Raw genomic sequence first — 26720 nt, 5'->3', positions numbered from 1 at the left:
GTTCTTCCCTTTCTTTCTTTCTTTCTTTCTTTCTCTTTCTGTCTTTCTTCTTCTGTCTCTCTTTCTCTTTCTTCCTTTTCTGTTTTTCTTTCTTTCTTCTTCTCCTCTTTCTCTTCCTTCTCTTTCTTTTTCTTCTGTTTCTATTTTTTCTTCTCTTTCCTCTTTTTCTCTTTCTTATTATTACCTTTCTGTTTCTCTTTCCTCTACTTCTTCTCTTTCTCTTTCTTCATTTCTTTCTCTTTCTTCTCCTCATCCTTCTTCTGTTTCTTTTTCTGCTTCTTTTCTTTCTCTTTCTTCGTCTTCTGTTTCTCTTTCTTATGCTCTTTCTCTTTCTTCTCCTCATCTTTATTCTGCTTCTTTTCTTTCTCTTTCTTCTTTTTATTCTTTCTTTCTTTCTTTCTTTCTTTCTTTCTTTCTTTCTCTTTCTTCTCCCTCTGTTTTGTTCTTATTCTGTGTTGTGTAGCTGAGGCAGTTGGAGATGCAGTTGGAGCAGGAGTACGAGGAGAAACAGATGGTGATTCACGAGAAGCACGACTTGGAAGGACTGATAGCAACTCTGTGTGACCAGGTACACACACACACACACACACACACACACACACACACACCTACACACACCTACAAATGTCTTAAATCAATTTTTCAAAAGTCTTAAAAATGTTAACACTTGGTAAGTGGTATTTTATGGTTGTAATTAGTCTCAAATCTCAAAATAATTGGTAACATTCTGACATAGAGAAGTTAGTGGCGGCCGTCAATGCTAAATTTCTCACCGCCACCAGCTCCTGAGTCAGTGTTTTTTTTTTTTCCCCGGACTTTTTATGCATTTTTTTTGAAAGGACAGCTGGAAAGAGACACAATCCAATGTTCATGTAGCAGTCACTTTACCTTGGATCACATAGGAAAGTGGGTCAAATTGTCCCTATAACCCTATGTAATTGATGTGGTGTTTTTCTTTTTTTTTTCTGCATTTGTGTTTATTATGAAGTCGGTCTTAAATTTAATTTCAAGTGGCTTAAAAAAAGTCTTAAAAAGTCTTAAATTTAACTTGGCTTAAGCTGTAGGAACCCTGTACAAAAACTACACAAAAACTGCATCTCACACACACACACACACACACATTCTTTTCCTCGTCATGTTTTTGTTTGTGTGTGTGTGAAGTTTAATGTGACAGAGTGCGTGTCCGGGCGGCGCGAGCAGCTCGTCCATCATTGTTATTGTAGGTTAATGTTTCTCGGGCTGATGGATGTGTCACTGCCACATTACGGGCGCCACAAAACAAGCATATGCTTCAAAGAGGCTGATTTAGCCTCCTGTCACCGTGACGACGGCTGTAATTGTTGCTGCTGCCAATAAAAGTCGACCTGGTCTGTGGCCAAACGGGCAAATAACAGCAGTTCAAGGGTTTTAGAGCGTTTAGAGAGAAGAAGGAGAAGAGAGGGAACAAATATTAAAGCTCCGTAAAGGTAGATGTTTGTGTTAAAGCTCCTTCAGAATAAAGGTAGACGTTTGTGTTACAGCTCCTTCAGAATAAAGGTAGATGTTTGTGTTAAAGCTCCTTCAGAATAAAGGTAGATGTTTGTGTTAAAGCTCCTTCAGAATAAAGGTGGATGTTTGTGTTAAAGCTCCTTCAGAATAAAGGTAGAAGTTTGTGTTAAAGCTCCTTCAGAATAAAGGTAGAAGTTTGTGTTAAAGCTCCTTCAGAATAAAGGTGGATGTTTGTGATGAAGCTCCTTCAGAATAAAGGTAGATGTTTGTGTTAAAGCTCCTTCAGAATAAAGGTAGATGTTTGTGATGAAGCTCCTTCAGAATAAAGGTAGACGTTTTGGAGTTGTTGGATTGTGTATTTGATGAGTTTGATGAGGGAAACCAAGAAATCCCATAATGAGCCTCCGTAGCGTAGCTCTGAGCAGCTCATGGCTCTGCTCCGCCGTTCTAAAAACAGCTTGCACCAACAATTAAAAGTAACAAACCTACTGCTATGACTATAGGGATTATGGCAATGGGCCAATTTGACAAAATGTTGAACTATTGCTTTTAAGATCTTCTCATGGATCAACCCTTCAAAATAAAACACAGGAGAAGAAGGAAACATGGAGCTTTAACGTTAGAGACGTGCTGCCGTAGAAACCAACTTTTCAAAGTAGATTTACAGTATTTAACCGTCTCTCTCTCTCGTCTTGCAGGTTGGACACAGAGACTTCGACGTGGAGAAGAAGTTGAGGAGAGACCTGAAGAGGACTCACGCTCTGTTGGCCGACGCCCAGCTGCTGCTCTCCACCGTCGACAGCCCCGGGCTGCACCTGCCCAACGGCAGCAAGGACCAGATCGAACGGCTGCACTGTCAGGTAAACACAGAGGGACAGAGAGAGATGCTGCAGTGTTTTTTTAAAATTTGATTTAACCTTTATTTAACCAGGAATAATCCCGTCTAACTAGATCTGTTACGAGGGGTGAGTGTAGTATTCCTCAACGTAGAACTCAGTTTGGCAGCTCTTCTTTTTCCTGTGTGGCCATGACTCAGTGAAATGCCCTTCCCACAGAACTTATTCTATGTACAAATCCTCATACATTCTCCTGCTTGTCAAAGCGCTGGTTACTGAGTAAAAGCAAGTTTGCACACATTGTTGAGTATTATGTATTACTTTATGATTTGGCGCTCCTGTTTCCCTGCTTTTATTAGTGCCTTCTGTCAATTTTTTTTTTTAAATATTATGGTTATTATGTCACTTGTGTCCTATTTCAATTAATCTTAATATTGTATCTGTTCCCACTTTACCTGCCCAGGGACTAACAGGCGGAAATTAGCAACTGTTGCTACAACCTGGCTCAAAGCATCTCCTCTTGTTTTACAAGATTAATGTTTTTTGTGCATTGTCCCTGTTTTAAATAAATAAATTCATTCATTCATTCATTCATTGAGATTCAGAATCTCTTTTGCAAGGGGATCCTGGCCAAGAGAGCAGCACAGTAGGTCCACATAAAGTAGGCTACATACTTGAACAACAACAACAAAACAAAGAGAGAGAGAGAACATGTGCATGCAGTAGTCAAATAGTCCTTGATCCTATAGCGTTAAAATCTTCCATACTTGGGGGGTAATCCAATTTAAAATGACTAATGACTGAATGTAATTTATACCAGGATGAGGGTGCGAGTGTCTCCTCTGATGGACAAACACTCACTCTGTCTGTGTGTGTGTGTGTGTGTGTGTGTGTGTGTGTGTGTGTGTGTGTGTGTGTGTGTGTGTGTGTGTGTGTGTGTGTGTGATCAGCTGGAGGAGAGTGAGGCGAGCCGCGTGGAGGCCGAGAGCGTCCAGACGACTCTGTCCCAGGAGCTGGAGAACACGCAGATCGAACTGGAGAACATCTGCAAACAGAAGAGTCTGGTGAGTGTGTGTGTGTGTGTGTGTGTGTGTGTGTGTGTGTATTTACAAAAAGAAAGGAAAGGCATGTCAGACTTTAAACAATAAAAGTATTTTTTATCACCTGCAATTAAAAATGTAGATTAAACATGTTCTATGTCGTCTAAAGTTGCTGATTGGTCATGTGTTTAATAGATTCTGGTTATTAGTTGTACTCTTCAATACAACAGACTGGAGCTCTGAATGCAGCTCATTCATGGTGCGTTCAGGTGTTCTCAGCAGTCGGGATTTCCCTAACTAAGTATATAAACGTTGTATTTTCGTCTTCAATTTATTAATCGTCCATTTTTCCGACTTCTGTGTCGGTTTTTCAACTGGAAAGAGCTCAACGTTGTTCCCAGCTCCGAGTTCAGACTTCCAATGTAAATGAAACACACCATTACTGTACATACTGTGATCTATTATACTCTTGTTAATATGTGACGGTATGTTCGATGTTCCATTGCTCATGTCTGCGTTATTATAAAGTAAAGCTGTGGCCAACAAGTTAATAATTAATTTTTCATTTCATTTCATTTTTATTATTCGTTCCCAATCCTAAGATTAAAACAAAAGAACACTTACATCCGATGAAATGCCAGTTTACAGCCGACAATATACAAAGAGAAAGTAAATAAATAAAATGCACAACCAATACCTTCCATCACAACATGTTTTCTATATAAATTCCCCACCTTTTCCTTATCTACCCTCTTAAACTGAAAAACATTTGACCAACTTTTCTCTTCGACTGTTATTACTTTTAACTTGCTGTTTGTTTGCTATTTGAAATTAAATTTCCTTCTATGGCTGTTGACTTCAAGAGTGTTATTTTATTATAAGAACCCAAGTAAACTATAACACAAACCACCACCAATGTGCAGAAAAGTGGTGAACAGGCCTTAGAATGGGTCCTATATAATATAAAAATGAAGTTTTATTTTGAAGCTTGGTGTAGCGCCCCCCCCACCCTGGAGAAAACTGACTGTATTTGTGTGTGCAGGTGGACGAGCAGTTGTCGATGCTGCAGCATGAGAAGTTGGACCTGCTGAAGAGGCTGGAGGAGGATCAGGAGGATCTCAACGAGCTGATGAAGAAGCACAAGGCACTCATCGCACAGGTACAGTCACAACTCCACTGTTTCCTCCTCCTGTCTTCTCCTCCTCCTCCTCCTCCTCCTCCTCCTCCTCCTCCTCCTCTCTTCTTTTTATTAACCACTCTACAAATCAAATCATAGATATTGATTACATAAAGACTGCAGAACACTTCAGAGAAACAAGGTGATCAAGTTTACAGTATTTTCAGATCTAGTACCAATCTTGCATGGTTATTAAGGAGATTTACCACAAAACTAATGCTGCAAAATGAGAAGGAACTCTCTTAACTGGTGCATTGATAATATTAATGTTTAGGCTACATTAGAAAAGGTTAAGCAGATACATTATGCACATTCATGAACCACTCCTAACTCCTCAGTACAGTTTCATATTTCATTTCATAATCATATTTAATAGGGATGGGCAATGATTTTCTAATAGTCGTATTTTTACTGTTGCAGAAGGAGAAACATGGAGAAACTCCACCAGAAAGTTCTGTGTGAAACTCTGTCAAATAAAAAACAAGTGAAACTGAGCTGCAGCTCAAACTCTGCTGCAGGCTGTGATGAGAAGCTACCGGAAAATATTGGCGTAGTTCTACTGTACACCGGGAGAGGAGACTTCCTCGTTTAGATGAGCGCTCATTACCGGCACCGAGTCTCACAGTCGGCCATTTCATTTTTAAATGACAGACGGCTGTTTTTCAGTCGGTACCGCTGTTCCGGTAGATAACACTTAAGCATGGCCATCCAACCTTGTCATAAAGTGATGGTTTGGATCACATCTCCAGTGATTAATCAAAGTGCATCAAGGGGCTTCGATGTAGAGAGAGCAGCATGCACGTAAATGACATCACCGTAATCAAGTGCAGATTAAAAAAAGTGGCCTGAATTCCAATTCCTATCTTAACCCACAATCTCAGAAATGCACACTCCCACGAAGTGCTCGTTCTGTCCTGATTCTCAGGATGTTAAGTTGAGGGACAAGTTTAAGGGCTGTATCACCCTCAATATTGAGATTCTCCGACAAGGGCTACCCAGAATGCAATATTTTCTCGTAAATATTACGTAAACCATTGTATTATCTTAGTTTAGGCCCATTTTATGGATTATTTACCTCATTGTTGCATAACATTTATTTTTTATTTCACAATCTTTTGTCAATAGCCGGCCGGTGCGGACAAGTCATGTTGCTATGGTTTAGTTACAAAATGGTCATTTTTCTGGGTGGTGATGTAGTTGTTAAGTTGTTTTATCAATGTCATCTCCCGTAGCCACAGAGTTACAGCTGGTGTTAATTTTCAATAAACTTAATCTGTCTGTGGTTGTGGTATTTATACAGACTATTTGTTTGAATATCAATTTATATTCAACTCAACTAACTTATAGCCCACAAAAAAACGAATAACCCTAAGTAATAACTGACAGATAGTCCACAACCATTTCAAAAACATGGACCTGATGGACCCGTCGATGATAGCTGCTTTGTGGCTTATGATTAAACTGGCTAACAGGTTAACAGTGCAAATATAAAAAAAACAATAAACTAATGCCAAACAGTCTGAAGACGTATCTGCATTTGAGGGGTGTCCCATTTCTAAGTCACAAAATAGCCCTTTACACTTGGTTTTGAGGGTTGAGCTTGAGTTCTTTTCTGCTTTCTCATGTCTCTGTCCAGTCGTCCAGTGACATCGCTCAGATCAAGGAGCTGCAGGCCGAGCTGGAGGAGGCCAAGAAGCAGAGGCACTCGCTGCAGGAGGAGGTAATCTGCTGTGAGACGGTTATGAACCAATGAGCTGCTGAATATGAGCTCGTTATGGATTTCAGGCTTGTTTAACCTGCTTGTTACCGAGCTCAGTGTAACTAACTACCGGCTTCAGGTGCAGCGATGTCACACTCACTGGTCTGTGGGAGGATAATAAGGCTCTCTGCTCCTCCTCTCTCCTCCTCCTCCTCCTCCTCCTCCTCTCTCTGTGATGCAGCTGCAGCAGTCGGTGTCCCGGGTGCAGTTCCTAGAGTCGTCCACCGTGGGGCGCAGCATCGTCAGTAAACAGGAGGCGCGAGTCTGTGACCTGGAGAACAAGCTGGAGTTTCAGAGGGGCCAGGTGAAGAGGTTTGAGGTGAGAGCAGCTCTTCATCATCATCATCATCATCTAATAATAATAATCTCAAAGTTATTGTCCCTTTTATGTTTTTTTCAACATCTTTTGTGACCATCCTGGATTTTCTGACTGTGAAAAATGCAAATTTAAAATCTATACAGCTCCTGAACTAAACGTCCCACAGAGATTTTCTTTTTGTTTTGCCATGAGGAGTTGGTAGAGATGGAGATTTCAATGATTTAATCACGTACGGTGCATAAAAACTCAAATAAACACAAAAAATGTTTTTAAAAAATGGTAAGAATTTGATGGTAACACTTTATAATTAAGTACACACAAAAATAATCTACCAATAGGATGCATGGGGGGAGGAATACACACTATTAAGCATTAGTTAAGCATTAATAAATACTGAATTCTTCATCTAAACGCATGAATACTCATTAGTATGTCGTTTATAAACACAGTTAAAAATGCTTTACTTATCATTGATCAGCACTAAAAACTACGTACTAATGAGTATTCATGCGTTATAAATGAAGAATTCAGTATTTATTAACGCTTAATATTGTGTATTTATTACAAAGTGTTACCAGTTTGACCACAGGAACTCCTCCCTAATGCATCCTATTGAGGATATTTTTTTCTAACTTTTATATTCTTACAATCTTCAAGTTGTCTAGTAAAGAAATGTTGATGATCTCAACTTGAAATATCGTCCCATATTATGAATGTTTATTTATTTGGGCTGTATTGGTTACAACCCTGGATTTCCAACATTTAAAAACACAAAAATGTTAAAATCTACGTAAATAACTTTTGAATTTTACACCATGCAGAGACAAATGAGCCAATTTTCTGTTTCATTTTAGCATGAGACATTAGTGGAAATGGATTCACATGGATTATTGAAACAAAACAACAAAAATACCTCACTCATATCTTCCAAAACATGTAGACGTTTAACAGATTCTCATTCGAATGTACTGAAATTGTAGCCTGACAAGCCAGACTACATCATGAACATGTCTAGTGTGTCAACGAGCGGTAGACCTCGGCTCAATCCAGGGGGCGGGATGAAGGCTGTCTTTCAAACTGCCTCTGCACCAATAGGGTAGCGCTACGACCAATCAGAGCAAAGAGCAGGATGACGTCGGTAGATTAAACTTTTCCTATATCCTGTTGGCAAAACACCAAATACATCCTTCTTCTAAATGAACGACTTCAGAGCAGTTTCCTGCTCAACTTTTAAAGAAAATGACAAGTTTAATTCTTTTGCCAAAGCCATGTTGTCGTTATGTTTTTCACTGTCGCAAGTATGTCGTCATGGCGTTAAGCCCGCCCAACGACTCTCTAAACAGATAGAGCGCTGTGATTGGTCAACACAAACGGTGTTCGAGACTCCAAAAGTTCCTATGGCTCGTTTCTAGACCCACCTACGGAGCAAAGAGATTTGCTGCCGCTGGGGTGTCTAGATTTCTAGGCTACTGAAATTGAGATTTTTGAGTAAAACGTGAGTCATATAGGTCAAAACATCCTGGTATGGGACCTTTACGCTCAGATAAATGTTAAAAATGTCAATAATATTAATCAGAATTCGTCCAGAGGAACCTCAAACTGCAAACTGTGATGTGATGTTTTATATTTTCTATTATCTGGACTCTCATCATCATCATCATTGTTGTGTCAGGGTTTCCGCGGGTCATTAAAAAGCATTAAAAGTCATTAAATATATTTTGCTGAAATTAAGGCCTTAAATGGCATTAAAAGGAATTAAATTCGATTCTCAAAGGCATTAAGAAATTGATTAAAAAAATTGATTGATTCATACAGTGAGATTTTGATATCATTACATCCCTATAGAGCACAAAGAGCAGAAAAATAGGGAGATTATACAGTTAATCTACAGTAAAATTAAACTTAAATGTACGCACACGTATAGTATTTGCAGTCACAGGCATTAAAAATGTTTGAAATGGCATTAAAAAGGGCATTAAAAAGCATGAAATTAGATTTGCTGGTACCTGTGTGTTTTCGTCAGGTGCTGGTGCTGCGTCTGCGGGACAGCGTGGTGCGTCTGGGGGAGGAGCTGGAGCAGAGCGCCGCGGCCGAGGCCCGAGAGCGCGACAACGCCAAGTACTACCTGCAGCGCCTGCAGGACATGAAGCTGGAGATGGAGGATCTGATCCAGAGGGAGGGGGACAGCGGCCGCCGCCGCATGGAGCTGGTAACCAACACACCCCCACACTGTCATTAAAGGGATAGTTCAACATGTTGGCAAATTGGTCCATTGCCATAATAATCCCTATAGTCATAGCAGTAGGTTCGTTACCTTTAATTGTCGGTGCAAGCTGTTTTTAGAACGGCGGAGCAGAGCCGTGAGCTGCTCAGAGCTACGCTACGGAGGCTCATTATGGGATTACTTTGGTTTCCCTCATCAAACTCATCAAATACACAATCCAACAACTCCACAACGCTCTGGTGGACAAGTTGTGAGCTGCACATTCACCACGCTATGAGATAATAACACAACGTTACCACACAGAGTTGTTTTAGAGGGAAATACAGAGACTGCTTGGTGAAAAACTGTCCCTGAAGGCAACGTGCATCAGTGGTTTTGCATGAATTTACCTCTAAAACAACTCTACGTATTGATTGATTTATAGTAGTTTTAGTTTCAAGTTTTTAGTTTCATAGATTGAACAAAGGGTTGAAGGGTTGAAGTTATTACGTAAGCTTTTATACACACCTACACTTAATCCTTCCCATTCATTTGCCCTTTAAAGCTATTTATAATTTCTAATGTGGCCAAAAATAGCAGAGCCAACACAAATTAATGAATAGATTAATATATATATATTAACACAACGTCCAATTAACCCTTAAAGATAGATAGATAGATAGATAGATAGATAGATAGATAGATAGATAGATAGATAGATAGATAGATAGATAGATAGATAGATAGATAGATAGATAGATAGATAGATCAGACACTCCCAGCTCTCAGACGTCCACTCAGTCTCACCCTGATCCTCCTTAATGTGTCGATGTTGTTGTTGTTGTTGTATCATTTAGTTCTTTCATGTCTTTTTCATCTGATTCTTTCATGTTTTGTCTTTAACGTCTCTCTGGTGTCATGTGGAGGAGATAAGAGGAAGATCACAGTAACGGCAGAAACAGCCGCGGCTCGTTGCTCAGATATTCAACATTCAAGATTCAGAGTGTTTATTGTCATTTTGCACAGTAGGAAACATGTTTCTCCGACAATTACATTCTTACTTTGTTGTCCACATCACAAATACCAGCATGAGAGATATGAAACTAACTATACAAATAGAAAGACAATTAAAGAGCAACAATAATATAATAACAATAATACAAAAATATATCGCTCTTTGTCTCATTGCCCAAGCCTTTACAGGAAATAAAGAAAATGCAAATATTTTCAACTGAAAAAGACGTTTTAGCTTCTCAGCATCGTCCAACCACACAAATCCGTTATTTGGACTTACCTCACTAAACTGTTTTTGTCTTATAAAGTCATATAAAGGACAGTATAACACCGAATGCATTTCATTCTCCACCTCTTGGATGTCACACAAAGTACAAATTCTATCGTCTTCTGCTGTGCAAACAACATATCTGCCTGTTTCAATATGAAGACCAAGAATACCAGCTCTAAACTGAGCACACAGGGATCTTTTCTTCTTTCACAAATTATACAAAACATATTTTTCTGGGCCAGATATCTGTTTTATTTCACAGGAAGTAAGCCGTTTTGCCCATCTATCTTTACTTTTAATACATTAATCTCCACTTTCTCTTTGTTATAATAACAGTCTTCATCTCCAACTCTCAGCAAGATGTCATATATGTCCCTGTCCCATGTCCCATTAGTCCGAGTGTCCTACTCAAAGATTTTATATTTATATACAGCGGGGAAAATAAGTATTGAACATGTCAACATTTTTCTCAGAAAATATATTTCTAATCGAGCTATAGACATGAAAGTTTCACCAGATGTCGACAACAACCCAAGTAACGCACACATACAAAGAAATCCAAACATTACTGTCCACAAATTAAGTAATGTCAAGGTCAAGGTCAGGTTTATTGATATAGCACCTTGAACCAATAACAAGGATCAATGATGTGAACATAAAAAACACAGTAAGAATAACAAAAATGGAAAAAGAAAGAATAAAAATTAATTAATTAATTAGAAACACAAGAAATTTGTTTTAAGATGGGAGTGTAGTGACATCCTGAAACAATGAAAAGAGGTAATAGAACGCAAAAAAAGGAGGGAGACTATTCCAATCCAATGATTATAGACTTGTTTCATCTGTTAATCCAGAACTAAAAAGAACATTTTATAAACTGGACACGACCAGGTCCTCCCAAGTCGAGTCAGGTACAGTTATAAAAAAACAAAACAATGAGTAGCTAATGCATTTAACCGCCATGGCCTCTATGCTGCTCACCATGCAGGTCTATTGACACGTTCAATACTTATTTTCCGTGCTGTAATATAAATCTTGTTCCAGCTGTGAGCCGCTGTGTCGTAGAGAGAGAAGCTGCAGCTTTAGGAAATAAAAAGTCCAATAAAAGCAAACGCTTGCTGGAGGCGGCGATTTGAGAGAGAAGTGCAGTTTTTTTTTTAGAAGAGTCAGTGTTTCTGCTCCGTTCTCATTAACAGAAACAACAGCTGGTGAATTATCTGGAACATGAGGAAACATCACTGTCATTACTGCACAAGTTTGATCAGAGCAGCAACGAACAGCAGGAGGGGAGGGGAGGGGGGGCTGCAGCAACAACACACACACACACACACACTCTGTCTGTGATGCTCAACGTTTAGTTTAATCATCGTGGTTTAGGAAACATGATGATGATGGTGGTGGTTATATAAATAATCATGACGAAGCTGTAAATGAAATAATTAGTTCATTTAGATGGAAACAGAAACTAACTCATTTCAGTGTTTCTCTGTTTTTAAAGGATCATTTAAATGAAAGTTGGAGCTTTAATTTTCCTTCTATGAGACGACGACATTTCTTTGAGTATTATGTAACATTAACAAGAATTATTACCAGGGAGTTTATTCAGTTAAAGGAAGAAACAGGTTCAAATAAGCAAAGTTGAACAGTGAAACAATTCATTTGAACCTGCTGCATATTTATTTTTTCTGTGACCAACAGTCAAAGAAGTTATGATTATTATTTTTTAATTCCAAACGCTTGCTTTGGCAATATGTACTGTAGCTACAATGTATGTCATGCCAGTAAAGCCATTTGAATTTAATTGAATTGAATTGAACAAATAAAGTAAAAAATCGTGCATAAGTTTTAGTTACACATATATAAAATACAGATATAAGGCTGAAATATTAAAATAATCAAATATAAACAGAGAAATATAACATTGAACCCCAGCAAGGAGACAGTAATACAAAACAAGGCAATAAGAGGATAGATAGATAGATAGATAGATAGATAGATAGATAGATAGATAGATAGATAGATAGATAGATAGATAGATAGATAGATAGATAGATAGATAGATAGATAGATAGATAGACAGACAGACAGACAGACAGACAGACAGACAGACAGACAGACAGACAGACAGACAACTGAAACCAACTGAAACCTATGTATCAAAAGAATAAACATCTATAAGATACTTTCAATTCAAAACAACTTTATTTGAACAATAACAAAGTTGGGCTCTTTACTTTATTACATGAAGAGAAACTGAACCTCTCCCACGGAACTGACCTTTAAATGAAAATATTAAAAAAAACTCATATTTCAGTAACAATAAACTGGAAAAAAAATAAGGAAAAAAAAGTTATTTTCTTTGTTAGTCAGAGTTTGCAGCTTTGACCCAACACACTTGTTCCTTGACAACAGATTCAGACCTTGAGGAGGTTCCTGATGTTTCCTCAGTGAACACAATAACTCACTATAACTCTGTAGATAAATAAATAAATAAATAACCAACACAACAGAACAAACACAAACTGTTTCTGTGATAAAAAAAAACAAAAAACACACATGAAAGTAAAAATCTGTTGAAGAAGATGAGAGGAAATCTGCTTCACCTGCTTCTTATTGGTCAAATAAGTGACGTTTAGTTTTAGATAGAAGAGATAAACTGTTGGTTTATTTCATTTTTAAGGTGAGACACTAACAGGCAAAAACACTGGTTTTTCATGCACTGATCAATTTTGAGATTTTGGGCTATTTTTCTTCCTTAACATGTATTCTTTCAGAAAAGTCAAAAGAAATGTTAGATAATCCACATTTAGGTTTTTATTTACATTACATTTACACGTTTTCTTCCAGAAAAGTCGAAAGAAGTGGAAGAAAATCCACATTAAGGTTTTTATTTTACTTCATTTTGTCTCTTTCGTCTGTAGATTTCTCCTAAATTCACCAAAATTTAGTCTGACCCAGGTCATGTCAGGTGTCATTCTAAAGCTTTTTTCTCTCCTGAACAATGATGTAGGCTTCAAAAATGGTCATTTCCTCCGTATCCACAACCAATCGTAAAAGTACGATTTACATTAACAATCTCTGTAATTTTACAGTCCAAGTCTCTAAAGGCTGTTTTCTCAGAAAGAGTTTTTTAGACTCAGACTCTGAGCTAGAAATCTCCACTTCAGCAGCACTTCCAGACACCAAACCTTCCACTTTGATCCCTTTCTATATTCTGAAGGTTTTTACAGAGGGGATTGTTGATATATCATTCACAGCCTCATTTATACAACATTTTATTACTAAAAACATGACGAAATTTGGATTTTTTTAGGGCTGGTGACAGTATTTCCTCATTTACAGAGTGATAAAAAGAGATATCCAAAATCCTCCTCTGGAAAAACTAAAGACTCTAATATGTCAACAAAATAAAACAAGAATTTTGAAAGTGGCTTTATCCATTGTTCAGATTTCTGTTCTGGAAATATATGCAAATTAGCGCATATTTAATTAGATATCGCCTCATTTACATATTTAAACATAAAATTTGACAAAACTTGTAATACAAAAAATATTTGTCTTAATGTGAGTGATAAACTTGGGAAGTTTCATGGTGATATCTGTTATTTAAAATGTTTTTACCCTATTTACCTGCAGTGTCTCATCCGATCAGGACCAATTAATGATCAATTGAAGAAACAGGAAGTGATCGATCGCCAGAGGAGAGGCGTTCACTGTCCATGTCGTTTATCTGTAAAACGGAAACACAAACACGTTCAGAAACATGATTTTTTTTTTTTTTTTTCAGTGGAGATGTCTGCTCTCTACACACACACACACACACACACACACACACACACACACACACACACACACACACACACATTCCTCCGTGACCTCGAGCTTCAATAATTATTCTGTTATTAGCACAAAGAAACGCACACAAGGATGCCCTTTAACAACCTACCAAGCAACTACACACACATATAGATCCCTCATGAATAGACATATTCAAACACACACACAGACACACACACACACACACACACACACACACACACACACACACACACACACACACACACACACACACTCCTCCTCCACCTTCTTAACGTCATCTCTCTCTCATCCTGCTTTCTCCCTCTGACTGTGATTAATCCTCATTGTCTCTTCAAGGTTATAGGCACACACACACACACACACACACTGATACACACACACACACACAAACTGACACACACACACACGCACGCACACACACACACACACACTCTCTGATACATGCTTATGTGTCACTATGACAACCACTGCACCCACACCCCGTCTCCTCAAAGCCAACAAAGCCAATAACTTTGAAAGCCTGGATGCTTGTGTGTGCGTTTGTGTCTCAGTGTGTGTGTCTCAGTGTGTCTATGTTTGTGTGTGTGTGTGTGTGTGTGTGTGTGTGTGTGTGTGTGTGTGTGTGTGTGTGTGTGTGTGTGTGTGTGTGTCTATGTTTGTGTGTGTGTGTGTGTGTGTGTGTGTGTGTGTGCGTGCGCCACAGAGGAGCAAACAACAGAAACAGATTAGATGAATTAATAAATCACTCTTTTCCTCTGGTGTCAGTCTGCGTATGTAACGTCTCCTCGTCAATAACACGTCTCACTCTGTGTGTGTGTGTGTGTGTGTGTGTGTGTGTGTCTGTGTGTGTGTGTGTTGGAGGACACCGTTCACTGTTTGACTGATGAGGTAATACGGCCGACGGCGGTGGTAATTGCTGTGGTGGATTGGACCTCGGGCTCCGAGCAGGAAGGTGAACGGGTCGGAGTCGCTGACGACCTTCACCCAGAAGCCTTAAAACGTCTTAAAGGGCGATTCTGTGCAAATTCAAAAACTCAGAGGCTGTATGCAGGGTTCCTACGCAAGTATGGAAAGTATGGAAAAGTATGGAATTTGATTTTATACATTTCCAGGTCTTTAAAAGTATGGAAATGGAAACTATTGTATGGAAATATATTTATTTTATTTATCTTATCTTGGTTTGGTCTTATCTGAAGTTATTTGGGTTAATTATTGTGTATGCACTATTGTATCTACTGTAGCTACAATCTCCTGAGATTATTTGGTTGCATAATGGCATACCCATTCTGAATAATGAAAACTAATGATAAATTGCATGCTTTTTTTTTTTTTATATTATGCACATCTATTTACTTAAATATCACAAATTATTTGATTTTTTTTTTTTTTACCGAGAAGTCTGGAAATTAGGGTCTGGAAAAAGTATGGAATTTGGAAATTTCAAATGTGTAGGAACCCTGTGTATGTTCCTAACATTTTAGGTCTAAAAGAAGGAATCTGAAGAGTTTACAGTTTAATGTCTCCTGTTTAGCGGTAGTTGTGTCTGTCCCCGCGTCGCCACGGCAGCGATGAATGGGAGCGGATTGAAGTTCTGCTGCTTAGGCTGTTTCCATCCCTCAAAGCCACAGACAGCGTCAGATGGAGACTCAAACATGCACCCAGAAGTTTATTTACTTCAAGCAAGCCGACATGTTTGTAAAACTAGATCTAATTCAAAGTCTGGCGGAGTCGAGACCCAAGTTGACGCTCGGTGTGTTCAGGTGCAGTGGGAAGCTCCCGTTTGTGTCATAAACACAGGAATATCAACTCTGGACTTGCTTCAATTGAACAATTGAAAGCTTCTTTTAGACCTGAAATGTTAGGAAAATACAGCCCCCGGTTGAATTTGCCCAGAATTGTCCTTTAAAACATTGAATTCATTAATCTAAAAACAAGGTCTTAATTGGCATTGAAATGTCTTAAAGGCCCCATGCTGTGCACTTTTCTCTGGGTTTATTTACCTTCTGATATCCCTAACAAGATGTATCATTGGTTTTGAGTACCTGTGATCTGCTTAATATGGTTTCTACTGCCCCTTTCTGTTGCCTCTTTCTGGAGTTCTAACAGGCACAGGTCATTTGGCCAATCAGAAGAGAGAATGAGAACCTCTCCTCTGATTGGCTGACTGTTTTTGAGTGGCATGTGGTCGGGCCAATCTCAGGCAAGTAACTGAAGCCTAAGCTGCATTCATAAAAATTGAAAAAAAACAACTGGTCACGGTGGGCGGAGTTACCTTGTGTGTGACATCACAGAAAGGAGGAAGTGCTATCTGCTCGTCTTAAAGAGAATGTTCCTACAAATGGGCGGTGTGTGTTTCTCCGTTTATGACCAGTTTGATGCATGGGACAGTATATACGTGGCCCAGAGACCTCCCCAAGCACGAAAAAATAACCAAAATCACATTTTTCATGCCATGGGGCCTTTAAATCAATTTTTCAAACGTCTTAAAAATGTGGGATTTTATGATTGTAATTAATTAGTCTCAAATCTCAAAATAATTGGTAACATTCCGAGATAGAGAAGTTAGTGGCGGCCGTCACCGCTAAATTTCTCACCGCCACCATCTCACCAGAGTCAGTGTTTTTTTTTTCCCAGACTTTTTATGCATTTATTTTTAAAGGACAGCTGGAAAGAGACACAATCCAACCAACCTAGAGTCGCTGCAGCGGCGGTGCTCTACGGTGCTGAGATACACAGCGCTCGCGGCTCAGCGTATTATTTAATCAGAGCTTCTTCGATCAAGCGTTTCAGTGGCGGTGAACGGCAGCTGCTTTGGAGTTGGGGCAGATGCACAGCAACAGTACCGACGAGCAAACGTGTCCTTTTTAGTTGATCATCCCCTCTCCTTCAGCCGCATGTTCTTGTAACAGTTGTCTGCCTTGTGTTGTTTATTTGCAAGAAGGACCGACACTCTCTTAGCTTCAGGACCGGACTTTTGTTGCCTGGACAATGATACGGAAATGACTGGTCAGCTCACGGTCAAGCACAGCATTCATTCGGCACAGCTTTATGGAGGAAAATTAGCAAGTTAGCTTAGCCTTCGAGCTAAGGTCGCTCGTTATAAACATTAAACAAAATAAACCCTCTGTAACACATTTAGTTACATGTAAAACTGTCGCCAGCTTCCTGAACATCATATCATGATAACTGCATTATTACATTACATTGTTTACACAGTTTCAGTGGCTATAACGCTGTGCTTCGTGTAACAAACCTACCATGGGCTCAATCCTCGCATACTGGCACTGTGTTTGCGTCACAGCCCATATTTATGTGCTGAGGAGAGGAGAGCCCTGCTAACCAGTGAGCGTCCGTGATACATGAATAAAGATAAATGTGATAGGCTGTCACTGTGGAAGTGGAATCAACAGCAAAACTCTGTTACATTCTCACTACACAATGTTGTGTTGACGCTGCAGCCCAACAACTCTCCGCACACTCACTCTGTGTGTGTGTGTGTGTGTTTTAGGAGATGCAGGTGGAGGAGCTGAGCGCCGTGCGTCAGGCGCTGCAGGCCGACCTGGAGACGTCGATCCGCCGCATCGTGGACCTGCAGGCGGCGCTGGAGGAGGTCGAGTCCAGCGACGAGAGCGACAGCGAGAGGTAGAGTAACTAAGTACTTTTACTCAAGTTACTTCCTCTCATCATCGTGACACCTTAGAGGAACATTATTTCTCTAGATATTTACACAGGAAACAGACAAAGATTATAAAATATTTAACTTTATTACAGATTAAATCAGAGCTAGAGATGATTAATACGTTGGTTTTGAGGTTTTGATCAGAAACAAGAATAAATGTGATCAACATTTCTCATTTAGTTCTTTTAAATTCCTCTAAATGAGTTTTTAAACAGTAAAAATCCTCCTCAGTTTTCAGTTTAACTTGTTTTTCACACTTTCAAAGTGGAATAAAAGTTTAAAAACTAGTCTGGAAACATAGAAAACAGAGCAGTTAATGGATTTAACATCTTTTATTTCCACAAGTTGACCTGATTGGTTTCTTGGTGGAAACAGAATTAGTCGTCATGTGTCTCATATTTTATATAAATAAACATCTTATGGGGTGTTCATAAAATTGAATTTAAAGTTCCTCTCATCAGTGGATCTTTAAAAATCAACGATGAATGAATAAATGAGGAATGAATCAATAATAAAAGTCATTAGTTGCAGCTGATGTCATCATGATGTCATCACTCTGCCCTTCAGTGTTCAAACGGCCGTGGAGTCGCTGACTCGAAAGAAAGACCTGTAAGAACCTCTGGAGTGTGTGTGTGTGTGTGTGTGTGTGTGTGTGTGTGTGTGTGTGTGTGTGTGTGTGTGTGTGTGACTGTACAGGTGTGTGTGTGTGTGTGTGTGTGTGTGTGCGTGTGTGTGTGTGTGGCTTCGGACCTTGAAGTGTCGTCATTAAACGTCCTCGTCATAATTAATTAGATGTGAAGGAGAACGTGGCTCACACTCGGCCATCTTGTCTTTCACTAATAATTATTATAATAATAACATTATAGTCACCATGGTAACGGCTGAGAGCTGAGACACGGTGATAAGCCAGTGGAAATGTAACCTTTCAAATGAAATGTCAAAGATTAACACAAATAAATAAAAGATTCAGTCGGTGTTGGATCAGTTCTTGTTCAGTGAACGAGACTCTTCATGTTTGTTTTCATGCATTTAAACCTGATTATTTCAGGTGGATGTGTCGTTATGTTAAGACGAGACACTACAGGCAACAACACTGTTGTTTCATGCACTGGTCAATTTTGAAATTTTGGGCTATTTTGCTTCCTTATCATGTCTTATTTCAGAAAAGTCTAAATAAATGGTAGAAAATCCACATCCAGGTTTTTATTTTACTTCATTTCGTCTGTAGATTTCTCCTAAATTCACCTAAAGTTAGTCTGACCCACCTCATTTCAGGTGTCAGAGATATCCAAAATCCCCTCTGTAAAAACTTCTGACTCTAATGTGTCAACAAAATAAAACAATAATTTTTTGAGTAGCTTTACCCATTGTTCAGATTTCTGTTCTGGAAATATATGCAAATTAGCGCATATTTAATTAGATATCACCTCATTTACATATTTAAACACAAAATCTGACAAAACTTGTAATACAAAAAATATGTGTCTTAATGTGATAAACTTGGGAAGTTTCATGGTGAAATCTGTTAGTTTCACCTGTAGTGTCTCACCTTAACCATCACTCATCATTTCTTCTGTTGAGTCTCAACTTTTACATAAAATCACATCAGTTTACCTTTGTTTAAATGAGTTGTGATGCAGCTGCAGGTTCGTTAACGACCCGTCTCTGATCTCAGCTCGTTAACTCGGTGATTAAAATGTTAAAATGAATGAAACTGAGTGAACATGGCTGCTGCTCGGCTACTGACTAACTCCATGAGCCGTCGCTTTGTCAGAAAAGAAAACCTGAAATCTGAGCTTCATTTGCATTTTTCCTACTTTTTCCATCAGCGCCTGAACGCAGCAGAGCCAACAGTGATGGATCTTTATGTATGTGTCTGTGTGTGTGTGTGTGTGAGCGCTGTGATGATGCTCAAACTGACCAATCAGTGGCTGCGGCTGATGATGGGTGATGTAATGGGGGGCGAGGGGGGCGTTGCCTTGGTGATAATCAATAATCAATGACTGTGATTGGTCCACAGCGACTCGGTGTCGAGCGTGGGCTCCATCGGGACGGAGGACGTGGGCGAGGGGATTCGCCACTGGCTGGGCGTCCCGCGGGGGGGGTCGCGGGGCGGCGGCTCTCCCTACGGCGGCCAGGGGGGGCGCCAGTCTGTGGCCGACACCATGAGCAACTACAGCTTCCGGTGAGATCAATAATCTATATATTCACTGCAAAAACAAGAATATTTGTCTCATTTCTAGTCAAAACTAATCTCTTTCCACTTAAAATAAGACTCATCACCTAAAAATGAACTTGTTTTTAGGTCATTTTCACTTCTGTCAAGCAGATTTTCACTTGAAATAAGTAGAAAAATCTGATAGTGGAGCAAGTTTTTCTTTCTTACTACAAACACAAAAAACTTGCTTTCACTTTTTCTACTTATTTTAAGTAGAAATTAGTTTCAAACAAGTGAAAATGATCTAAAAACAAGTTAATTTTTAGGTAATGAGTCTTATTTTAAATGGAAAGAGATTAGTTTTGACTAGAAACGAGACATTTTGACAAGAAATAAGACAAATATTCTTGGAAAGATTTTTGAGTTTTTGCAGTGTAAAAAAAAAGAAATTGACAAAACCTCTGAAATCTGAATATTTATTTCTCATCACAACTCCTCACACTGCAAAAACTCTTTCCAAGAATATTTGTCTTGTTTCTTGTCAAAATGTCTCATTTCTAGTCAAAACTAATCTCTTTCCACTTAGAATAAGACTCATCACCTTAAAATGAACTTGTTTTTAGATCATTTTCACTTGTTTCAAACAAATCTTCAATTGAAATAAGTAGAAGAATCTGCCAGTGAAAGCAATAATAAGAAAGAAAAACTTTTCTACTTATTTCAAGTGAAAATCTGCTTGAAAGAAGTAAAAAGTGTCTAAAAACAAGCTGCTTTTTAATGTGATGAGTCTTATTTTAAGTAGAATGAGATTAGTTTTTGTCTAGAAATGAGACAAATATTCTTGGTAAGATTTTGAGTTTTTGCAGTGTTGATCAGAGGAAACTGGATGTGTTTTACTGAGGCTTTTATTTTGAAGGGTCTGTTTCCTGTTTCAGCTCCTGTGTGGACCCTGACGACGGCGGCTCAGCGGTGGGCGGCGCCGGCGGCCGCGGTCCCAGTCGGGCGCCGTCGTCCTCGGCGCTGTCGGAGCTGCTGGAGGGGCTCCGTAAGCGGCGAGCGGGCGGCGACGACGCAGCGTCGAGCAGCAGCGCCGTGTCGCTGCCCGTCTACCAGACCACCGCCGCCGCCGCGCTGAGGCGCCGCGCGTCCGCCGCCTCGCTAGGCGCCTCGGAGGCTGGCGAGCCCCCGGAGCCGCGGAGCATCCTCAAGCCGCCGTCGCCCAAGCTGCCGCGCGCCGCCAGCAGCCGCTCCGTCACCGAGGCGACCGCCGCCGCCAAACCGTCGCGCTTCGGCTCCAGCGACTCGCTCTCCTCTATGCCCTCGCTGCCGCGCCTCTCCTCGCTCGCCGCTCGCCACCGCCCCCCCTCCCTGTCCATCCCCGAGGAGGACGGAGAGGAGCCGCCGCGCTGCGTCACCGCGCCCGTCAAGCGCTCGCCGCAGCCGCCGCGGCGTTGCATGCTGGGAAGTCTGATGGCGTCCGAGGACGGAGGCGAAGCTTCTCTGGGCTCGGAGCCGATGGTCTTCCAGAGCCGCCGCCTCGCCCCCGGAGACAGTAGCCGTGGCGACAGCAGCGGCCGTGGCGACAGCGACGCGGCCTCCGACTTCCTGCCCGCTATCCGCCGCGCCCAGTCCGCCAGCAGCCTGGCCGGGTCGCTGCGCGGCGGCGGCCGCCGGGCGCTCAGCGTGCACTTCGGCGAGCTGCCGCCGTCGAGCCGCAGCAGGAAGAGCTCCGAGTCGACCGAGTCGTCGTCGTCGAGCTCGGGAGCGTCGGCGGCGTCGAGCTCCCAGGGGGCGGGGCCACGACTCCGCTACGAACGACCACAGGGAGAACGACTGGAGGCCGAGGGCAGCGAGGGAGGAGACGTGGCCTCGGTCATGAAGAGATACCTGAAGAAGGAGGTCGACTGAGGCACAGGTGAGGGGGGGCAGGGGGGGCAGGGGGTGGGGCCACGGGGGGCGGGGCCACGGGGGAAGTTAAAGGAGACGTTTTATGTAAACATCACTCTCTGAGGCTTTTTAAAGGGACAACGAGGAGTTTCTATTTGGTTATAAAAAGTCTCACGTTAATGTGGATGAATCTACGTTACCACTTGTTAATGGTCCATTTTAGATAAATATATGGTTTTGTCTCTATGGTTATTTTGTTATTATTAGTGGTGGTGGAAATGCTGGGCGAGCCGACCAGCGTTTCTTTACTTTCGGTTTCGTGGCGAGTCATGAGAATAACGCCGCCGAATCTCCGTTTATGGTGGGAACTACGACGGTATGTGATCGTCTTCCAACCTCTGACTTTCATTCTTGATGAATGAAAACATTCTTGGCAAGACGTCCGTCGTGCGCCGGTCAAAGAATTTCACCGTACGCGCAGAGGCTCATGGGAAATGTAGTATGAGAACACTTCGCTTTCCAAAACTCCTCGTTGTCCCTTTAACATTTATCTCGGTGTTTGTCTTCTGGCCCCAAAACGTGAGAATTGACAACTGACAATGATGTCATTAGTTTTCTAATTAGCATAATCCCGCCCCTACCTGTGAGTACAGGGAGCTGTAAAGGGGGCGTGGCCTGGTGAGCAGAGGCTCATTTGCATTTAAAGGGACAGACACTGAAACCAGAGAGCTGTGATGTTTGATCCTTGGAGGATTTTGTCTTTAAGAACCTGGGAACTGTTTTAATTTTTTTAATTTTAAGAATACGTCTCCTTTAATAAAACTATACACAAAGGTTTATTTAGCCTTTTTCTGCATCAAATCAGATTTTTATTTCTAGTTTGTTTCCATAAAACATTTCAACTTCAGTCACTTTGTATTTTCAATTTAATTTTAGTTTTCACTCATTCTGATCTGCTGCTTTAGGAAACATAAAACTTTAATGAAACCCTGTTAGAGAAGAAAGAAAAAAACATTTAAAGACGATTGGTGATAAATGAATGAATTTTTATTTTCGAACATGTATAAAAAAATATGTGACTATTTGTACATACAAAAGAAAGAAAAAAATAAAAATAGAGCCAAGACATAACAAAACACCGCACATTGTTCGAAAAAGGAGTGGGAAGAAGTACAAAACTTTTTTAATTTCCCAAGGTCCCACCCCTTTTTAACTATTCTTCAGTTTGTAACTACACAGATGTCCTTATAACTACATAATACACTTATATAAATATATACCACTTCATAAATATCTATATAAATATATAATTACAAAAATAAAACTACATACATATCCTTATAAATAAAAAAAAATATATATATAAACTATCCCCATAAATAAATATACAGTATAGCATATATACCTAAGTTAGTTACAATATAACAATCAACACTATTCAATTTATAGATTTATAGATTTATCTCTCATCATGGTGATGAGGTGAAACTAAAAAAAAGCTGTAGTTAGTTTCAATCTTGCAGAACCGTGAGTGTTTGTGTATTTTTAGTCTCGGTCCATGTTCCTTGTCCATCATGAGGTGTTGGATGAACAGGCTCAGACCTGTTCCTCCTCCTCCTCCTCCTCCTCCTCCTCCTCCTCCTCCTCCTCCTCCATCTTGTTTCCTCTCTCACCCTCTCCTCTGTCTCTTCTCTTCTCTCCTGGTCCAGAAACATCGGCTGCTGCATCGAGGCCGAACTCGGCTCCTCGAGGACGTTTCTGATTCTTCACACTGATGTTTTAATCCAGATGAAAAAAAAAACACATAGATTTCAGTTTTCAACCCACAGGCACTCGATCGACTTGTATTTCAGATAAGAACTGTTTGTTTGTATATGAATAAAAATGAAAAATGAAAAGAGTCTCTGTGGATTCTTGAACATTTTTCTCTGTTGTTGTTGTTGTTGTCAGTTAGAAGCAAACAGCTGCCAGATGTTCAGCGATGTTTGTCAGAATCACTCAACTAGTCGCTTCTAGAAACACCCTGAGTTTTAAACTTTATAGTTTTAACTCGTCCTGTGACATATTATTGCAGCATTTAAAGGGGCAACGCCACCTTTAAATGCACGGCACGGTGGCACAGTGGTTAGCACTGTTGCCTCACAGCAAGAAGGTCCTGGGTTCGAATCCCCGGCCGCCCAGGTCCTTTCTGTGTGGAGTTTGCATGTTCTCCCCGTGTCTGCGTGGGTTTCCTCCGGGTGCTCCGGTTTCCCCCACCACTAAAAACATGCCAGCTAGGTTAATCCTCCAGTCAGCGCCACTGACCAAAGGCACTGGCTCATAATCTGGAGTTGGTCCCCGGGCGCCGCACCGTGGCTGCCCACTGCTCCTCAGGGATGGGTTAAATGCAGAGAAAGAATTTCACTGTACTAGCTGTATATGTGACCAATAAAGTACCTTTACCTTTACCTTTACCTTTACTTAAGTAGAAGAATAGACGTCATTATATATAACATGAGAGTTTCTTTTCACATCTGGGGACAGATGTTGGAGAGTAAGTTTGACAATAAAACAGCAGCTTATGCTAATGTTAGATTTGTAAATGTGCAAAACTTACACATTTTCCATTTAAAAGGATAATTCATTGATATTTATGGTTCCACATCATTTATTTTGGTCTTGTTTTTTTACTTCTTCTTCAAATTACATTCTTATTGTCACAGCTGGATCCACTGGACAAAGACTGAAGGACTGCACGTCGACTGGTTCTTGGTCATTTCAATTAAATCAATGAAAATAAGGTGGATTCTACGTTACAACTTAAAACTCTATGTTTTCCTCTTCTACTGTCTTATTTTGAAGGATTTGATCCATTAGAAGATGTAAAAACCATCTCAGTGTACTTTTCCATCTCCTCTCTCAGCTTCTCTCTGGAGCTCTAGTAACAGGTCGGTGTCAGCCAATCAGAAGAGAGGAGGAGGCTCTGAGTCTCTCTTCTGATTGGCTGACTGTTTTCTCAAGTGATCCAATAAGAAAACAGCAGATTTCAGAATAAAACACTCAGAGAAACAAAAAATCCTGCAAAGTTGTTGTTGTTGGATGGTTGGTGGGTCCAGGTGGTGAGGGGGCGGGGCTTTGTTGTAACATTGTGACATCACAAAGTGACAGGAAGTCCTGACAGCTGCATGGTTTTTTTTAAGGCTCAGTTTCTGAATAAAGTGACATTTTGGGGAAAAAAAAAAAAAAAAAAGAGCATCCTGGATCCTGATTGGCTGAAGGAGTGAAAGCAAAGACAGAAAGAGAGAGAAGATGTTCAGACTGTGGGAGTGGGAAGATGAAGATGAAGAAGCGATGGAGGAAGAAGACGAAGAGGAAGAGGAAGAATCTCTCCCACGGAGCCAGAACAGGAGCGACACAGTGAAATATTTATATATTTTCTCTGCTTCCATGAGTCCATTGAACTCTTTGTGTTTCTATATTCACAGTTACTCACACCTGCAGCAGGAGGAAGAGGAGGATGAACAGCTGATGAACTCAGTGTTTCCTTCTTTTCTCCAAACTCATTTTCATTTTCCAGCCAAGTTGAAAAAAAAATAAAAGCATCGCCTGAACTGTGGCGAGACACCGGAGGCGTGAACGGACTTTGACCCGTCCACACGTCTGTGTCTGCTGCTGCTCGCTGCAGTCCTACACGTTAATATTATCTCTGTACAGACATTCATTATTTATTAAGAGAAAAAACAACTCAGATGTGAAAACAAAACAAATCTCAACGGGCGAATAAAGTAAAATAAAATAAAATGTGTTTATTTATTTCCAGGGAGGAAAGAAATTCTTGTCTCTCATGAAAAACAAATACACACACTGAAAGAACATTACATACAATTCAAACACACACATATCACTGGTGGAGGAGCTGCAGAGTTAAAGGGATAGTTCAACATTTTGGCAAACTGGCCCATCGCCATAATCCCTATAGTCATAGCAGTAGGTTTGTTACCTTTAATTGTTGCTGCAAGCTATTCTTAGAACGGAGGCTCATTGGTTTCCCTCATCAAACTCATCAAATACACAATCCAACAACTCCACAACGCTCTGGTGGACAAGTTGTGACCTGCACGAGATAATAACAGAACGTTACCAGACAGAGTTGTTTTAGAGGTAAATACAGAGACTGATGATGAAAAACTGTCCCTGAAGGCAACGTGCATCAGAGGTTTTGCATGAATTTCCCTCTAAAACAACTCTGTGTGGTAACGTTGTGTTATTATCTCATAGCGTGGTGAATGTGCAGCTCACAACTTGTCCACCAGAGCGTTGTGGAGTTGTTGGATTGTGTATTTGATGAATTTGATGAGGGAAACCAAGAAAAGCTTGCCGCTCTGCTCCGTTGTTCTAAAAACAGCTTGCACCGACAATTAAAGGTAACGAACCTAATGCTATGACTATAGGGATTATGGCAATGGGCACAATTTGCCAAAAATGTTGAACTATCCCTTTAACTGCTGCTTGATTTACATCAGGATCAGTGTCACTGGGATCGACGACTGACATTGAACGCACCGTTAACGACCTTCAGATATAAATCCAGTTGATGAAACTGAAAAGACGAAGAAAAAACAGCTCTTAATAATTGATGATCGGCCGATGGAGCTGTAGATCAGTGTGTGTGTTGTGTTATTGAGTGTGTGTGTTGTGTGTTGTTATTGAGTGTGTGTGTTGTGTTATTGAGTGTGTGTGTGTGTGTGTTGTTATTGAGTGTGTGTGTGTGTGTGTGTTGTTATTGAGTGTGTGTGTGTGTGTGTGTGTGTGTTGTTATTGAGTGTGTGTGTGTGTGTTGTTATTGAGTGAGTGTGTGTGTGTGTGTGTGTGTTGTTATTGAGTGTGTGTGACGGCTGCAGCCAAATGTGGCTTGTTAGAGAAACTGAACAATAGAGAAGCCGCACTTTAGTAAATCTTCAGCCTCGGGGCAAAACACACACACACACACTGCAGCAGCCTGTGTGTGTGTGTGTGTGTCCTAGAGCTGCTGCAGCAATGTGTGAATGTGTGTGTGTGAATGTGTGTGTGTGTTTAATTTCATGTCCAGAC

At 40.5% G+C, this 26720-nt stretch overlaps 1 protein-coding gene across 1 annotated transcript in view; it reads left to right on the top strand.

Moving 5' to 3' along the window:
- Window positions 1-23512, top strand: part of myo18b (myosin XVIIIB) — an 82279-nt gene extending 58767 nt beyond the window's left edge. Inside the window, exons 32-43 of the mRNA XM_083983603.1 lie at window positions 464-568; window positions 2187-2348; window positions 3275-3388; window positions 4407-4523; window positions 6178-6261; window positions 6482-6619; window positions 8643-8828; window positions 17435-17568; window positions 18173-18214; window positions 19626-19790; window positions 20699-21678; window positions 23360-23512. Coding sequence (XP_083839729.1) covers window positions 464-568; window positions 2187-2348; window positions 3275-3388; window positions 4407-4523; window positions 6178-6261; window positions 6482-6619; window positions 8643-8828; window positions 17435-17568; window positions 18173-18214; window positions 19626-19790; window positions 20699-21671 — 2220 coding nt within the window. The 3' untranslated portion in view covers window positions 21672-21678; window positions 23360-23512. The remainder of the gene's footprint in view (window positions 1-463; window positions 569-2186; window positions 2349-3274; window positions 3389-4406; window positions 4524-6177; window positions 6262-6481; window positions 6620-8642; window positions 8829-17434; window positions 17569-18172; window positions 18215-19625; window positions 19791-20698; window positions 21679-23359) is intronic.
- The last annotated feature ends 3208 nt before the right edge of the window (window positions 23513-26720 follow it).

This window comes from Trachurus trachurus (assembly GCF_905171665.1).
Source record: "Trachurus trachurus genome assembly, chromosome: 12".
Lineage (NCBI taxonomy): Eukaryota > Metazoa > Chordata > Actinopteri > Carangiformes > Carangidae > Trachurus > Trachurus trachurus.
This window is presented reverse-complemented; position numbering and strand designations above follow the sequence as displayed.